Source organism: Engystomops pustulosus, chromosome 3 (genome assembly GCF_040894005.1).
Source record: "Engystomops pustulosus chromosome 3, aEngPut4.maternal, whole genome shotgun sequence".
Classification (NCBI taxonomy): Eukaryota; Metazoa; Chordata; class Amphibia; order Anura; family Leptodactylidae; genus Engystomops; species Engystomops pustulosus.
The window spans coordinates 234,968,990-234,987,848 of record NC_092413.1 but is presented as its reverse complement, the minus strand read 5'-3'; the positions used below and the strand labels follow the sequence as shown (position 1 = coordinate 234,987,848).

Here is an 18,859-nt window from a genome sequence, read left to right as displayed (position 1 = left end):
TGCCCCTATATATACACATGTGCTATATACTGTCCCTATATATACACATCCGCTGTATACTGCCCCTATATATACACATGTGCCGTATACTGCCCCTGTATATACACATGTACTATATACTGATCCTATATATACACATGTTCTATATACTGCCCCTATATATTCAAATCTGCTGTATGCTGCCCCTATATATACACATCTGCTGTATACTGCCCCTATATATACAAATGTGCTGTATACGACCCCTATATATACATATTTACTATATACGGATCCTATATATACACATGTGCTGTATACTGCCCCTATATATATACATGTACTATATACTGATCCTATATATACACATGTTCTATATACTGCCCCTATATATACACATGTGCTGTATACTGCCCCTATATATACACATGTCCTGTATACTGCCCCTATATATACGAATGTGCTGTATACTGCCCCTATATATATACACATGTACTATACATTGATTCTATATACACATGTACTATATACTGATCCTATATATACACATGTTCTATATACTGCCCCTATATATACACATGTGCTGTATACTGCCCCAATATATACACATGTACTATCTACTGATCATATATATACACATATTCTGTATACTGCCCCTGTATATACACATGTGATGTATACTGCCCCTATATATACACATGTACTGTATACTGCCCCTATATATACACATGTACTATATACTGCCCCTATATATACATATGTACTATATACCGCCCCTATTTAAACACATGTACTGTATACTGTCCCAATATATACAAATGTACTGTACACTGCCCCTATATATACACATGTACTATATACTGCCCCTATATATACATATGTACTATATACTGCCCCTATATATACACATGTGCTGTATACTGCCCCTATATATACACATGTACTATACATTGATTCTATATACACATGTACTATATACTGATCCTACATATACACACATGTTCTATATACTGCCCCTATGTATACACATCTGCTGTATAATGCCCCTATATATACACATGTGCTGTATACCGCCCCTATATATACACATGTGCTATCTACTGATCCTATATATACACATGTGCTGTATACTGCCCCTGTATATACACATGTGCTGTATACTGCCCCTATATATACACATGTGCTGTATACTGCCCCTATATATACACATGTACTGTATACTGCCCCTATATATACACATGTACTGTATACTGCCCCAATATATACACATGTACTATATACTGCCCCTATATATATATACATGTACTGTATACTGCCCCTATATATACATATGTACTATATACTGCCCCTTTATATACACATGTACTGTATTCTGCCCCAATATATACACATGTACTGTATACTGCCCCTATATATACACATGTACTATATACTGCCCCTATATATACATATGTACTATATACTGCCCCTATATATACACATGTACTGTATACTGCCCCAATATATACACATGTACTGTATACTGCCCCAATCAATACTACCAATGTTCTCCCTTAACACTTCGGGGAGCTCCCTGGCAGAACACAAATTATCAGAGAATGAACCTTCCCTGGACAACTGAAAGGGAATAAAGAAACCAGAACTGAAGCCAAAATGAAGCACCTCCGCATCCTGCCTATTGTGGTACATGGCGAGCCACGGCTCCATCGCAGCCACTCTCACCGGGGTCTTTAAGACCGAGGCCCTGCCTAACTGGCTGTTTTCCAGAGGACCTGGAACACCGCACTGAGGGGAAAGAGCCCCCACATGACGAGCGTTCATGCTTATATTTACAGAGGCTGAAGAATCTACAAGGCCCTTCATTAAACCACCAACACGCCCCGGGGCGCTCGATGGCCACCATCCCCGAGGCTCCAGCCCTGGACATGGTGGCCGCAGACTGAAAGGAAGGCTTTTGTGCTACCATCAAACTAAGCCATACATCAGCAGCTTTAACCCCCCAACCCATATCCGGATTCAGAGATAACCTCCTACAGAAATCCTCATCATACCGCCACCATGCGGAACCCCCATGGGACTTATAGGAAGAATAAACCACATCCATATAAGAAAATATCTCCGAGCACCATAACTCCCCCAAGAACCATAATGGCCTGAAGCCAATTATTAATCGTCTTAGCTACCTTCAAACCCTTATCCTGAGAACGCTCTGACCACACTCTCCTCTCCTTATCAATGGTATGGAGGTCTATGACACCAATGACCATATATCAACATATGAATTAGCACATATCTTCTCCTTATCTTCCATATCTAAATGAGATCCCAAGGGGCTAACTGCACAAAAAACTGAGTCTTTATGAACTCCCGGGGGAGGGGAGGGAGAGGGGGATGGGACAGGGAAGGCGCAGGCACTGGAGACGGGGCCACTGAATCAGGGAATTTATTCAACAATTGCTTCAATGACAATAAAATCTCAGACCCCACATTATTCCCTTGCTCTCCAGCAACCCAAGCATTGGTAAACGTAAACTCACCAGCCGCTGCACCAGGAGGAACCGCTGGCGACGCATTCACTGCTGGAACCACCGGAGAAGAAACCAGGCCGCCGCCCCTGGAAGACCTACACGGCCACGTACACGGCCACGTCTACCAGGCACCGCCGATGCACCCGATGAACCGTCCGAGGATGACGGGGAGCGCCATCTAGACGACCTGGACCTTCTTGACCGTCACGAGGACCTTGAATCCCTGTTCTCATGTCCATTGCAATACACCGCGGAGCCCCGGCACGTCCGCCTGCGGGCATCCCGGGCGGGCAAGGATGATGAAGACCTGTTGCCCCTCCCGCGGCTGGCAATACTGATACTGGCTGGCATTCCAGGGGCATAGGAAATGAAGGAACCGGAGGAAATGGTATTTTAAAAGGCTTCCCAATCCCAGCTGGGGGAGGGGGAGTAGCCCCTATTACTGATGGTGAGGGAGGAACCGTCACCTGCCCAGCATTAGCCTGTGGTAGTGACTCCTCTGGTAGTGCTACAGCTTGCAGGGGCAGATGGGGGCATATCCTGTGACACAGAGGAAGTATCCTCTGAAGAAGAAGAGCTATGATGACCACCCATGATACCTGACAGCCCCACCTGGGAGGCGCTGGAAGACACCGCTACAGGAAGGGAGGAGATGCTGGAAGACGGCGCTACAGGAAGGGAGGAGACGCTGGAAGACGGCTCTACAGGAAGGGAGGAGACGCTGGAAGACGCCGCTACAGGAAGGGAGGAGGCGCTGGAAGACGCCGCTACAGGAAGGGAGGAGGCGCTGGAAGACACTGCTACAGGAAGGGAGGAGACGCTGGAAGACACCACTACAGGAAGGGAGGAGGCGCTGGAAGACGCCGCTACAGGAAGGGAGGAGGCGCTGGAAGACGCCGCTACAGGAAGGGAGGAGGCGCTGGAAGACGGCTCTACAGGAAGGGAGGAGACGCTGGAAGACGGCTCTACAGGAAGGGAGGAGGCGCTGGAAGACGCCGCTACAGGAAGGGAGGAGGCGCTGGAAGACACCACTACAGGAAGGGAGGAGACGCTGGAAGACACCACTACAGGAAGGGAGGAGGCACTGGAAGACACCGCTACAGGAAGGGAGGAGGCGCTGGAAGACACCGCTATAGGAAGGGAGGAGGCGCTGGAAGACACCGCTACAGGAAGGGAGGAGGCGCTGGAAGACACTGCTACAGTAAGGGAGGAGACGTTGGAAGACACCTCTACAGGAAAGGAGGAGACGCTGGAAGACACCGCTACAGGAAGGGAGGAGACGCTGGAAGACACCGCTACAGGAAGGGAGGAGGCGCTTGGAGAGGTGACCGGGCCATAACCCCAGGAGAGGTGACCGGGCCGTGCGCTTAGGAGAGGTGACCGGGCCGTGCGCTTAGGAGAGGTGACCGGGCCGTGCGCTTAGGAGAGGTGACCGGGCCGTGCGCCCAGGAGAGGTTACCGGGCCGTACCCCCAGGAGAGGTGACCCGGCCGTGCGCCCAGGAGAGGTGACCCAGACGTGCCCCCAGGAGAAGTGACCGGGCCGTGCCCCCAGGAGAGGTGACCGGGCCGTGCCCCCAGGAGAGGTGACCGTGCCATGCGCCCAGGAGAGGTGACCCGGACGTGCCCCCAGGAGAAGTGACCGGGCCATGCCCCCAGGAGAAGTGACCGGGCCGTGCCCCCAGGAGAGGTGACCGGGCCGTGCCCCCAGGAGAGGTGACCGGGTCGTGCCCCCAGGAGAGGTGACCGGGTAGTGCCCCCAGGAGAGGTGACCGGGCCGTGCCCCCAGGAGAGGTGACCGGGCCGTGCCCCCAGGAGAGGTGACCATGCCGTGCACCCAGGAGAGGTGACAGGGCCGTGTGTCCAGGAGAGGTGACCATTTCCAGAGCAAGGGTGAGGGAGGACAGCATGTCATGATATATGTATACTTGACATCATCCATACATGACATCATACAGTAAGGTCAGTGACTGTATGATAAGACATATATCTGGGCTTGTGTTGCAGTTTTGTGACGTACAAGCCCTGAAATAATCGTAAAGCCTTGCAAACTGCCAGACATTGCGATTATTTTGCTCCTCACCCCAAGAGGGCCCTGCTATAACCTGAGACTTCATGACTGAAAGTTTGCAAGTTACTAAGGAATTCCACACGTGTCTTACCTAGGGGGCAAGTAGCCTAGAGGGGCGGAAGATTTTAAAAAAATACATAAATCCCATAAAAATTCACATCCCCCCCTTTCCCTAAAACTGATATAAATAAACAGTAAAAATCCTAAACACGTTCGATATCGCGGCGTCCGAAAATGGCCGATCCATCAAAATACAATAACGGTTATTCCCAGAGCTTCACTCTGTAACGAAAAATAGCTTCCAAGTCACAAAATGCTGATTATAAAAGATGTAATAAAAAGTGATTCAAAGGTCGTACAGTCCTGAAAAAGGTCATCTCATCTCGCAAAAATTGACTCCGCCCACTTCTCTGCCCACCCAAGTATGAAAAAGTTCTCAAGATTCATTTTTGTAAATGTATGAAAACATGATAAGATGTATATCAATGTGGTGTACCCGTGATCGCAGCGACCCACAGAATAAAGGAGACAAGTCATTTGGGGCTCAGTGATGTAGAAATGATGCCAACAACAAAATGGCGCAAATCCGTTTTTTCAACAATTTCATTTGGAATATTTTCCTGCTTTCCAGTACATGCCATGAAATATTAAATACCGTCCCTATGAAGCGCCCACCATGCTAAGGCTACACTCAAACGACGATGTTCCCGCCGTACCGTATCAGGAGGAGGGGTGCCGACGCGTATCAGGAGGAGGGGTGCCGACGCGTATCAGGAGGAGGGGTGCCGACGCGTATCAGGAGGAGGGGTGCCGACGCGTATCAGGAGGAGGGGCGCCGACGCGTATAAGGAGGAGGGGCGCCGACGCGTATAAGGAGGAGGGGCGCCGACGCGTATAAGGAGGAGGGGCGCCGACGTGTATAAGGAGGAGGGGCGCCGACGCGTATCAGGAGGAAGGGTGCCGATGCGTAGAAGAGGAGGGGCGCCGACGCATATCAGGAGGAAGGGTGCCGACGCATAGAGGAGGAAGGGCGCCGACGCGTAGAGGAGGAGGGGTGCTAGCGCGTAGAGGAGGAGGGGCGCTGATGCGTAGAAGCGGAGGGGCGCCAACACGTATCAGGAGGAGGGGCGCTGACGCGTAGTAGAGGAGGGGCGCTGACGCGTAGTAGAGGAGGGGCGCCGATGCGTAGAGGAGGAGGGACGCCGACGCGTAGAGGAGGAGGGACGCCGGCGCGTAGAGAAGGAGGGGTGCCGGCGCGTAGAGGAGGAGGGGCGCCGACGCGTATCCGGAGGAAGGGCGCTGACGCGTAGAAGCAGAGGGGCACCGAGGCATATCAGGAGGAAGGGTGCCGACGCGTAGAGGAGGAAGGGCGCTGTCGCGTAGAGGAGGAGGGACGCCGTCGCATAGAGGAGGAGGGGTGCCTGCGCGTATAGGAGGAGGGGCGCCGAAGCTTACAGGAGGAGGGGCGCTGTCGCGTAGAGGAGGAGGGACGCCGTCGCATAGAGGAGGAGGGGTGCCTGCGCGTATAGGAGGAGGGGCGCCGACGCTTACAGGAGGAGGGGCGCCAACGCGCGTTCCATTCATCTCTATGGAGCTAACGGAGATCGCTGAGCGCCGTGCTCGGTTATTTCCATCAGCTCCATAGAGATTACTGAAGCAGGACGGTCTTTCGCGGCCGTCTGCTCCATTATTCTGAGGGGTCCAACATTTTCGGGATCTGTGGGGGCCCCAGCACTATCCTCAGCACATAACTTTTGTTGATGGGAGAACCCCTTTAAGAACCCCGATTGGTTGAGCCGGCAGTGGGTATTGGCTGCACATGGCCTCTTCCTCCCTCGGGGTAACTCCACTGATTTCCCTCCGTCTCTGAATCCATTGTCCGGAGTTCTGCAGGGAGGACAGGAGCGAGCCGGCTGCTCTCTAATTCTGACATCTCTGCCTCTAAGAGCCGGTCACAAGGTTTCCAGCCCAGCATTGCCATGACAGAACACGGCTGAGAGCTGCCCCGGGAGGTGCGGGGCACTGAGACCCCACCAATCAGCCGCGAGGATAGGGCCTAACTTATGTGTGTGGGCAAAGCCCTTTAACCATTTGGTTGGACGGTCATCTGTAGTCGGATCAGATTTTCCGTATTTTTAGAATCGACTATTTTGGGGAGAATTACAGTTTTTAATGAAATTTTAAATGTATAACAATAACCCCCCCCCCCCCCCCCCTATATAACCAACCCATTATCACATCTGCCCCCCTCAAACTATCAGAACAGCTTTTAGGAAGATTGTTAACCCCTTGAGATCTTCATAGTAATTACATAAAAATGGAGGTGAAATTTAGAATGGTCAAATTGTGCCGGTTACACGTTCATTTAGCCCTAAAATTTACACATTTCCAAAAGATAAAAAGAGAAAACTCATTATACAATTTGTTCTGTATTTTCTCCCAAGTACAGAGACCCCTGACATGTGGCCGTTACTTCTCCCGAGTGCAGAGACCCCCCACATGTGGCCGTTACTTCTCCCGAGTACAGAGACCCCCCACCTGTGGCCGTTACTTCTCCCGAGTGCAGAGACCCCCCACATGTGGCCGTTACTTCTCCCGAGTACAGAGACCCCCCCCACATGTGGCCGTTACTTCTCCCGAGTACAGAGACCCCCCACATGTGACCGTTACTTCTCCCAAGTACAGAGACCCCCCACATGTGACCGTTACTTCTCCCAAGTACAGAGACCCCCCACATGTGGCCGTTACTTCTCCCGAGTACAGAGACCCCCCACATGTGGCCGTTACTTCTCCCGAGTACAGAGACCCCTGACCACATGTGGCCGTTACTTCCCCAGAGTGCAGAGACCCCCGACCACATGTGGCCGTTATTTCTCCAGAGTGCAGAGACCCCCCTACATGTGGCCGTTACTTCTCCCGAGTACAGAGACCCCCCCCCCCACATGTGGCCGTTACTTCTCCCGAGTGCAGAGACCCCCCCCCACACACATGTGGCCGTTACTTCTCCCGAGTACAGAGACCCCCCGCATGTGGCCGTTACTTCTCCCGAGTGCAGAGACCCCCCCCCACACATGTGGCCGTTACTTCTCCCGAGTACAGAGACCCCTTACATGTGGCCGTTACTTCTCCCGAGTACAGAGACCCCCCCCCACATGTGGCCGTTACTTCTCCCGAGTGCAGAGACCTCCCCCCACACACATGTGGCCGTTACTTCTCCCGAGTACAGAGACCCCCCGCATGTGGCCGTTACTTCTCCCGAGTGCAGAGACCCCCCCCCACACATGTGGCCGTTACTTCTCCCGAGTGCAGAGACCCCCCCCCACACATGTGGCCGTTACTTCTCCCGAGTACAGAGACCCCCCACATGTGGTCGTTACTTCTCCCATGTACAGAGACCCCCCACATGTGGCCCTTACTTCTCCCGAGTACAGAGTCCCCCCACATGTGCCCGTTACTTCTCCCGAGTACAGAGACCCCCCACATGTGGCCGTTACTTCTCCCGAGTACAGAGACCCCCCCCACATGTGGCCGTTACTTCTCCCGAGTACAGAGACCCCCCACATGTGACCGTTACTTCTCCCAAGTACAGAGACCCCCCACATGTGGCCGTTACTTCTCCCGAGTACAGAGACCCCCCACATGTGGCCGTTACTTCTCCCGAGTACAGAGACCCCCCACATGTGGCCGTTACTTCTCCCAAGTACAGAGACCCCCCACATGTGGCCGTTACTTCTCCCGAGTACAGAGACCCCCCACATGTGGCCGTTACTTCTCCCGAGTACAGAGACCCCCCACATGTGGCCGTTACTTCTCCCGAGTACAGAGACGCTTTTTCCAGTGTTACCATTTTGGGGTCGGTTTCTCCTATTGTTGAAAATGTATGAACTTTTTTTTGAGGGCAGAAGTAGAAAAGCCTCAATTCTGTTCTGGATTTTTTCCTTTTTTTCTGGTGTTCCCCTTATATAATAACCCTGTGATCTTTATTCTATGGGTGACACGATTACGGGGACCGGACATATACTTATATTTTTTCTTACGTTTTACTATATTTGACAAATAAAACCCTAATGTGGGGAAAGATCTCTCATTTGTGCATCGCGTCTTCCAAGTGGCAGAACATTGCTACTTTTTTGGCTGTGGAGATGGTTGATGGCTTGTTTTTTGTGGAACATGTTGTACTTTGCACCAGGATCATTCTGCAGTACAGATGTTTTTTGATCACTTTTTATTGCAATTTTTGTTGGATGAAATAGGTAAAAATCATAATTTTTTTTTTTTTATATTAGCAAAGTATTTTATTAATCAAATTCAGAATTACAGGATATCTGTCCAATTAAATACAGTACAAATGGATAAAATTACAAATATCAGGTAAGTTAATATACAATTTCAAAACATCCTACCCTTAAAGGATTTTCTATAAAATCCAAGTGTTGACCATCATTTATTCTTTACATAAATGTAGATAACCAAGAGTAATACCGAACTGCGTCCCTTATATTACCTTCCACAAATACCGTAAAGAGAATCCTTTATTTCTTTAAGTACCAGCAAAATTCAGTTGTTCAGGAATTTCAAAAAGAAATTTAAATAATAATATAATCCAGAGCAGTACAAAAATATACTTTAGACATCTAAGCCTTATTAGAATCCTATTTCTACCTGTATCTGACTGTCAATATAAACCAAGTGTTTAACCCCCCCCCCCCCTTCCCTCCCCTCCCCTTTGTGGCTTGCAGACTTCCATCTTTGTTTCGCTTAGCACTTCCCAAAAAAAAAAAAAAAAAAAAGGAAGGAAAAGATTCAGATCTACACATTCAGGGTCCTGGAGGGGAGCAAGATTTGCTCCTGTACCTTTTATCCCCAAACCGTCTCCCCATACTCCCTCCTACCTATTGTTTTGTAATGTGTGATCTCATACTTCCCCACTAGTTTAACCAGATCTTTCCAGTTCCTAAACATTGGTGGATCCTTGCTACCCCATTGTCTGACCACTAACAGTCTTCCTAAAAATAACATTTTATTACATTTATCTCTGTCGACCCTCGAGAGCCTCTCCAAATCGACTACCCCGAATAGAGCATCCATTCTTGAGACCCTCCTGTTCCCAGTACATCTTCCTTCTACTTCTTCTATCACTTCCCTCCAGAAGGGCCGAATCTTTGGGCACTCCCATATTTTGTGAAGATAGCCGGCATTTGGATTAGAGCATTTCTCACAATCGGCATTTTCTCTCAGCTTCATTCTATACAATTTTTCGGGCGTGTAATGCAATCTTTGTACGATGTTAAATTGTACTATTCTATGATTACCACTTAGTGAGGAATGTTTAATATTCTTATAAATCCTACCCTCTATATTCCCTAAATCCCTCTCCCACCCTTTTCGTGCAGGATAGTGTTCATACTTACATTTCTCCTTCATTATACTCTTATATAATCGTGACAAGACCCCTTTATGAATAACTCCTGACCTTATCATTTCCACACTTTCATGTATCTCTAAACCCAATCTTTCCCTCTCAATTTTGCGTGCTGCATGATAAATTTGGAAGCCCCTAAATGACCCCATCCGTGTTAATTCTGGCCTTTTCATCAAAAAATCCATAGTTATTGTCACGGGTGCTCCCGCGATCCATGTCGCGGATCGCGGGTACACCCGTGCTCCGCTGCCTGGCGGTCCCCGTCCCCCTGCCTCTCCTGGCTCCTGTCTGTGCTCCAGCTCCTGGTGTGTAGGCCGCAGGCCTCCTTGCCTGCAGTTGCTCGCTCTCACCACTAGAGGGCGCACACGGACTTCTCAAGCCTTAAAGGGCCAGCGTCCTCCTGATTGGCTGCTGCTAATCTGGCTCGCCCTTATATTCCGGCAACTCCCTTCTCTCCCTGTCGGATCTTCTCCTAGGATCTCCTATGGTTTCCATGCCAGGCTTCCCTAAGCCGTTCCTGTGGAAGAGAAAGCCCTAACCCTAAAGCCTTTTAGTTCCGTTGTCTGTTTGACCCGTTACAGTTATTCTACCATCCTTATCTACTATTTGTGCAATATATTTAATCACCTGTCCAATCCAAACATTCTGCTCTGGAATAGTTAAAAATTCCTTAAAATTAAAATTGTGCCTAATTGGGCTAAATGAAAAAACACCCCTAACCTTCAGCCACTCTTTTACTTTATCCCAACTTTTTTTCAATAATTTACTGATATCCATTTTCCGATTTTCATCTTGCATTAACACGCCACTCTCCAGTAATTCCATTAAGTTCCCATATTTACCCTTGCTCAAATCCAACAGTTTTTGAAATGCTGAACATTCCTTTCTTAGGGCCAGAAAACTCATTTGAGATGCCAGGAAGTACCCCCTCAAATCCGGGATAGCTAAACCCCCTTGGTTCACTGGGTTGTATAAATAAGAGATCTTTATTCTGGCTCTCTTCCCTCCCCAGATCATGTCCCCCAAAATACCTTCTATTTTTTTTTAAATATTTGATTAGATCCAAACCGGTGAACAGCTGAGAGGGTACAATAATTGGGGCAGCACCACCATTTTAATAAGACTAACTCTGTCTGCTTTTGAAAATGGCATTTTTTTCCAACCATTTACCCTTTTCTTGATTTTTTCAATTAGAGGGTTGATGTTCAATTCTACAAATCTACCTAATTCCTCCGAAACCTGAACCCCCAGGTATTTGAAATTCCCTCCCTTTTTGAGGTTCCTCAGCTTATATTCCTGTAAGTTGATTTCCTCCCCCAATGGGAGAACTATAGATTTTTCCCAGTTTATTAACAGTCCGGAGAACCTCCCAAACTCTTCCACTACTTCAATCACTTTGGGGATCCCTTCCTCTGAGTCCTTCAATGTAAACAGAATATCATCTGCGTACAGGGATATCTTGTCCCTCTCCCCGCCGCTCCCGCATCCCTGAATATCCTTCATTTCTCTTATTTTAATAGCCAAAGGCTCAATATACAATGCAAAGAGAAGCGGGGAGAGGGGACACCCCTGCCGCGTACCCCTGCTCAAGGAGAAACAAGACGAGCTGCTTCCCCCCACTCTAACTCTAGCCTTCGGGGACTGATACATTGCCCTCACCGCCTCAACAAACCCTGGTCCAAAGCCAAATTTATGTAATACTACCCAGAGGAAGCGCCACTCCACCCTGTCAAAGGCCTTAACGGCATCTAATGACAGGATGGAGCGATGCCCCCCCACTCCCAACCGGACATCAGAAAAAAGACAATGTAGATTGTTACTTGTACTCCTCCCGGGTATAAACCCGTTCTGATCCGGGTGCACCAAAGAGGCGATCACTTTTTTTAATCTATTCGCCATAACCTTGGCATAAATTTTAATATCTGAATTTAGAAGAGATATCGGCCGATATGAGCCTACATCCCTTAAATCCTTGTCCTTTTTAGGAATAACCACTATCACTGCCTCCTCCATAGACTGTGAAATACGACCCAGTTTCCTCACCTCATTAAACACCCGAAACAGAAGGGGCCCCAACACTTCGGAATATTCCCTGTAAAGCCTATATGGAAAACCATCCGCTCCTGGGCTGGAGTCAGGCGATGTCCCAATAACCTCCATTAATTCCTCGATGGACATTGGCGCCTCAAGTTCCTCTCTCTCCTCCGATGTCAACTTAGGGAATTTAATATTATCCAAGTAGGACTGTAGTTCTGAGGATGAATCATCCCACTCTGATTGGTACAGTTTCTGATAAAAAATCCTAAACTGTTCCAATATTCCTTCCTCCGTCTTTTCCAGTCCTCCCTCCTGATTTGCTATATCTTTAATTTTGTTATCCTGTAAACCAGGGTCTATAATAGAAGCTAAAACTTTTCCCGGTTTTCCTGTCCCCTAAAGAAGGTCTTTTGCTGTGCCTTTTCTTTCATATATGTATTCATAGAGTTCTTTGCCTCCTGCCATGCTATCCTCCTTTCTCTAGTTGGATCATCGGCCAATTCCCTTAGTTTTTTTCCATGTCCCTTCTCAGGGACCTTTCCTGTACTCTAAATTCCTTCTTTTTAATCTCAATCTTATCCCTAAATATCCCTCTAAGGTACGCCTTTAAGGTATCCCAGACTAAGAGCAAATCATACCTGCCACAATTGTTCTCCCAGAATTCAGTAATGAGCCCCGAGATTCCATCTTTGTTATCTAAGAGACTGAACCAATGGGGGTTCATTCTGAAGGAGATTTCTCCCTTACTTCTTCCCCCAGCTTTCAACCTTAAAGCCACCGGGGCATGATCAGAAATAGTGATGGTTTCATACTTCATCCCATTTATTAAATCCAGGGCCTTGTTGTTTACCAGACATAAATCTATTCTGGAGAAGCTCTCGTGGGTCTGACTAAAACAAGAAAAAGCTTTTTTTTCAGAATATAGGAACCGCCAAACATCAACAAAACCGGCTTTCATACAAAAATTCCTCAAATTTGGTGTGCTACTGTTCTTGTAGCTCGTGTTACCCCTCATCCTCATTCTGTCTTTTTCCCCATCCATAATGGCGTTGATATCACCCATTATAAAGACTGGGAATGGATCCCTTACCTCCATAAATTCCAAAAGCTTTCCAAAAATTATGAATGAGAATGGCGGGGGAATGTAAACAAACGCCAAGATATTAACTTGCTCCCTCCAGGACCCATAAAAAAATATATACCTCCCCAATTTATCAATCTCCACTTTAAAGATTTTGTAATCAATCCTATTGTGGAACAGAACTGTTACCCCCCTGGAGTATGAGGAACCAAACGAGTGAAATACCTTTGAGGCCCATTTCTTTTCCAACCATTGTTTTGATTCTACAGTGAGATGAGTTTCTAATAGGCAGACTATGGATGGAAGATGCCTTTTTATGCAGTCCTCCACCATACACCTTTTCGTGCAGTAACTATCTGTAGTTCCATTTGTCAGAGAGGGAAAAAAAAAAAAGGTCTGCAGCCACAAAGTACCCCCCCTTTGAGTTTAGAAGTTTTGCTAATATCACTCTGGGGGGAGAGCCCACCGGAGGGAATTTTCCTGGGACCCTATGGGCCCTTTCTATTGAAATAGTCCTAGAAAGCCCTTCTACTTTCAAAGTATCTTCTATCCATTTTTCCAGAAATATTTCTAATTCCTTGTCCCCTGAATCCTCGGGGAACCCCACAATCCGCAGATTGGATCTTCTGGACCTATCTTCTAGGTCTGTTAATTTTTCCCTCAGGAACTTATTCTCCTTCTCTAGTTTTTCTGTTGATTTTCCTAGGGCCCTCTGCTCTTTTTCTAATGTTTTTACTTGTGCCCTAGTCTCTGCCAGGGAATTTCTGATTTTACCCAAATCCCCTCGGATGAGGGAAATATCTGATTTGACATCTCCCGTTTCCTTTTTCAATTCTTAAGGAGGAGTTAAGTTTTTGAACATTTACCTAAGAATGGGATTTTGCTCTCCCTCTTCTCCCTGCACCGGGAGTACCTCATACCTAGAACCCCCCCTGTTGCCCCATCTTCTGGAGGGTCTGCCTGGCTTTGAGGGGTTTTCCCCACCTGTCTTGTCTTGATACTGGGGGATTTCCACAACTTGTCCAACTTTCCTGTGGATTCTACTTTCCCCTCAGCCTTTTCTTTCTCCTTTGGAGAGGATAAACCTCTGGATTTTACTTCCTTGGTTTTTGGGGGGCTTTTTCGTAATTAAACAATTTAATAGAGTTAACAATGACAGAGCAACTGCCGCGTGGAAAGCAAACAAACAATTATAAAGCAACCTTCAAATGCATAGGAAATTAACCCCTGCAGTAAATAGACCACCAACAGACCTTTCCCCAAAAGCTCTGGGGTTAGCAAACAGATATAGACTATGTATAGACAGAGGTAATAAGCAGATAATTTTGACAAATGTTAGTTAGCCCACCGGCAGACATACACAAGATAAGCCCCGTCAATTAATACAACAACTTTCCCATGTCCCAGGAAACCGGGGACACCGATAAATTTGGCCAGTTAATTAGCCAGCCTGCTGTTATTCAGTTAGCCGGAATCTGCAAAGAAAAGTGTTACAAAAAAAATATAAAAAATACAGATATAAGAACAAAAGTCCATCCCTGGATAACTCTGGGGTCGAGAAGCAGATGTCGATTCTGTGCACTCTTGGCAAAGTTAAGGCAGTTAGTATAGTAATCCACTTAACCGGTAATTAGTACAGTTGTTAGAAATTAGAAAGCCAGCCATCACTCAGTATTTTGACACAGTCAGAGTGGTTATGGGCAGATACAGGTATAGGAGAAACAATCCGTTCCCAGAAAACTCTGGGGTCAAGAGACAGATATCAGATTCATGTAGATTAGCTGAGTTAGTACAGTTAGTATAGTAATCCGCCTGCCCAAAAGTTAGAACAGCTGTTAAATGTTAATAAGCCAGCCAGCACTCAGGGAGGGAACCCCTCAGTATATTGATACAGCCGCAGACTTAGTTCAACAGACATATGGGTTAAAGGCCAATAAAAATGCCATGTTGCAGTTTCATTAACTTGGTACTTATCTGGCTTCACATTCCCTGTTCTTCAATCCGGCTTCTTTGACCCACACAGCCCTTTTCCGGAGCGGGAACCACCAACCTCGGTGTAGACCTGCTGGCAGCGTGGCTTTGGATCAGGAGCTTCGATCGTCTCTCCTCTGCATCCAGATTGCGCCCAGTACTGCCACTGATGCCGTAGCCCGGGTCCGATCCTGGGAAACCCCGGGCAAAGAAGATCCTCAGCAGCCCCCTGGACACAGTATCGGTAACGGCACGACATTCAGGACCGCTTAGAGGACGCAAACGGTGGGGCAGCGGAGCGTTCTGACCCAGCAAGGCCGTTCATACTCCATACTGCTCTAGGCTGGGATCGCCTCATGGAGGACGCGGAGGAGCAGAGCGGGGAGGAGGTCTAAGCGCGTCGTGCTCACGTCATGCCGCTGCACCGGGGACAGATGATAATTTTTGGGTTTTTAACGTTTTTTTTTTCTACAGTGTTCATTGTGAGGGATCAATAATCTTTTTCAATTCTACGCTTCCTCTGGATGTGGGGTTTGTGTTATGAGTTATACTTTTTTGTGTCTTTTATGTCTCTTTATATGTTTATGGGGCTTATGGCCATTTTTATTAATTTATTTTTATTTGAGGACATTTTTTTAACCTTTTTATTAGATGGGACATGAAGAATCAATCATCTTATGTGTTTGTGATAATAGCCTGAAGTACTGATGTATTGCAGGGGGTTAGCTGTGTCTGCACATGCACAGATGGCATCTTACAGCTGCTATGACAGTGATTGGCGCCCCCTTAGATGGCACAGGAAGGGGGGGGTCGTAGGGGAGAGACCCCTGTGAGCCAAGTTAAATGGTTAACAGGTTAAACGCTTGCGGTCAGAGCCCACTCCGACTGCAGGTGTTACACTGGGGTGTCAGCTATTGGCTACAGCTGACACCCAGTGTATTCCACTGCCGGCTCAGCTCTGATCTCTAGCTGATCCGGTGTCATCTCTGCGGCCGACATATCGTTAAGGGGTTAATGATTCCTGATATGTGATAATTTTCTGTCATTTGGGACTTCATGTAAAATAGAATTGGACCTTCCTAATTTAATTCCTTTGGTATTTTACAATAATATTTGGGGTTTTTGGGTAACTTGAAGTCCATGGTCTTGTAGTTGTAGGGATGGTTTTGGGTCATGGTGAACTCATGGAATCCCAATTACCGGTAAGTCTATTTTCTCAGCTTTCTAGTTCCTCCTAGTATTGCTGTCCACATGTCTACATTTGGTCTCCAGTCTTCTCCTGCCTCCGATGACTTATAGAACCCTCTTAGCACTTCCTGGAGCACCCACACCTCAACTGTGTGAAGTGCCCAATGCCCCGATTTTCGAGCTGTAACATAGGCCATGAAGTATGTGGTGGATCTGGTCACACCAATGTTGCTAATTAGACCTAGAGTTAGCAAGTAGGGTCTAGGAGTAAGAGGGTCTCTATGGAGGAATTGTGGCACAGAACTTATGTTTTCTGTCCATGTGTCTGACTACAATAAATGCTCTTATTACAGATATCTAGACCTGGAGGCTTCATGTCCACTATAATGGGACAGAGACGTGGTGACAACACATATTAGTAGTGTTCATCTCTAAAACCTCCAGCTCCCTGCTTTGTTCCTTCACATCTTCCACGTCCTGTAATGGCCTTTAAACATGGACACCATGTCACCAGCATAACATGAGACCCTAGTGAAGAGCTGATGGGTGGCTGGACTCTTCAGTAACAGAATGACCTGCAACATCTGCTGAAGTATATGGCCAATGTCATGTCCGAGAGAGAAGAGGAAGAGCCAGATCTGTACAACGTGTCCTTCAGCGGTAAGTCCCAAAAGAATAAGAGATTCTCCACCCCAAATGAGCTCATGTTGTACATTCATCAAAATATCAAGGGCTATTGGAAAAATACATTTTCTAAGTATCTGATTTTGATCCAGGCCAAATTTTGGGTTGGGAAGGAATTTTAGCAGCCATGGATTTTGTTTTTTTTTTTGCCTTTTCCTGGGTTGACACTAATTTATGGACTGGAGTTAATGGAGGATGTGTCTTTACCCACCTTTTTCTACAATGATCATTTATCATATTGATGATATCTTGGGACATGATGCTCAAATCTTCTCAAGGGGTTACTAGCAGATATCAAACCCTCATCATCACATCATCCTGGAGTCGCCAGCGGAAATGAGGACCTCATCACCATCGCACCCTGGCATCACCAGAAGATATCAGGTCCTCATCATCACATAATCCTGAGTCACCAGCAGATATCAGGACCTCATCACCATCGCATCCTGGCGTCACCAGCAGATATCAGGCCCTCATCATCACATAATCTTGGAGTCACCAGTAGATATCAGGACCTCATCATCACATAATCTTGGAGTCACCAGTAGATATCAGGACCTCATCATCACATAATCTTGGAGTCACCAGTAGATATCAGGACCTCATCATCACATAATCTTGGAGTCACCAGTAGATATCAGGACCTCGTCATCACATAATCTTGGAGTCACCAGTAGCGATCAGGACCTCATCATCACATAATCTTGGAGTCACCAGCAGATATCAGGTCATCATCATCATCACATAATATGGAGTCACCAGCAGATATCAGTACCTCATCATCACAAAATCCTGGAGTCACCAGCAGATATCAGGACCTCATCATCACAAAATCCTGGAGTCACCAGCAGATATCAGGCCCTTGTCATCACAAAATCCTGGAGTCACCAGCAGATATCAGGACCTCATCATCACAAAATCCTGGCGTCACCAGCAGATATCAGGACCTCATCATCACAAAATCCTGGAGTCACCAGCAGATATCAGGACCTCATCATCACAAAATCCTGGAGTCACCAGCAGATATCAGGACCTCATCATCACAAAATCCTGCAGTCACCAGCAGATATCAGGAACTCATCATCACAAAATCCTGGAGTCACCAGCAGATATCAGAACCTCATCATCGCATAATCCTGGAGTCACCAGCAGATATCAGGACCTCATCATCACAAAATCCTGGAGTCACCAGCAGATATCAGGACCTCATCATCACAAAATCCTGGAGTCACCAGCAGATATCAGGACCTCATCATCACAAAATCCTGCAGTCACCAGCAGATATCAGGAACTCATCATCACAAAATCCTGGAGTCACCAGCAGATATCAGGAACTCATCATCACAAAATCCTGGAGTCACCAGCAGATATCAGGACCTCATCATCACAGAATCCTGGAGTCACCAGCAGATATCAGGACCTCATCATCACAAAATCCTGGAGTCACCAGCAGATATCAGGAACTCATCATCACAAAATCCTGGAGTCACCAGTAGATATCAGAACCTCATCATCACAAAATCCTGGAGTCACCAGCAGATATCAGGAACTCATCATCACAAAATCCTGGAGTCACCAGCAGATATCAGGCCCTTGTCATCACAAAATCCTGGAGTCACCAGCAGATATCAGGACCTCATCATCACAAAATCCTGGAGTCACCAGCAGATATCAGAACCTCATCATCACAAAATCCTGGAGTCACCAGCAGATATCAGGACCTCATCATCACAAAATCCTGGAGTCACCAGCAGATATCAGGACCTCATCATCACAAAATCCTGGAGTCACCAGCAGATATCAGGACCTCATCATCACAAAATCCTGGAGTCACCAGCAGATATCAGGACCTCATCATCACAAAATCCTGGAGTCACCAGCAGATATCAGGACCTCATCA

General features: G+C 47.2%; 2 protein-coding genes across 5 annotated transcripts in view; both read left to right on the top strand.

Moving 5' to 3' along the window:
• Positions 1-18,859, top strand: part of LOC140122810 (oocyte zinc finger protein XlCOF8.4-like) — a 217,981-nt gene that overhangs the window by 82,392 nt on the left and 116,730 nt on the right. The gene's annotated exons all lie outside the window — the stretch shown is intronic.
• Positions 1-18,859, top strand: part of LOC140122812 (uncharacterized) — a 39,032-nt gene that overhangs the window by 4,154 nt on the left and 16,019 nt on the right. Inside the window, exon 2 of one of the 3 annotated variants that reach the window (XM_072144038.1) lies at positions 16,629-16,935. The exons of 1 other annotated variant lie outside the window; for it this stretch is intronic. In XM_072144038.1, the coding sequence (XP_072000139.1) occupies positions 16,872-16,935 (64 nt within the window). In that variant the 5' untranslated portion in view covers positions 16,629-16,871. Of the gene's footprint in view, positions 1-16,628; positions 16,936-18,859 lie in introns of those variants that run through there. One more of the 3 variants, XM_072144039.1, reaches the window with a different exon arrangement.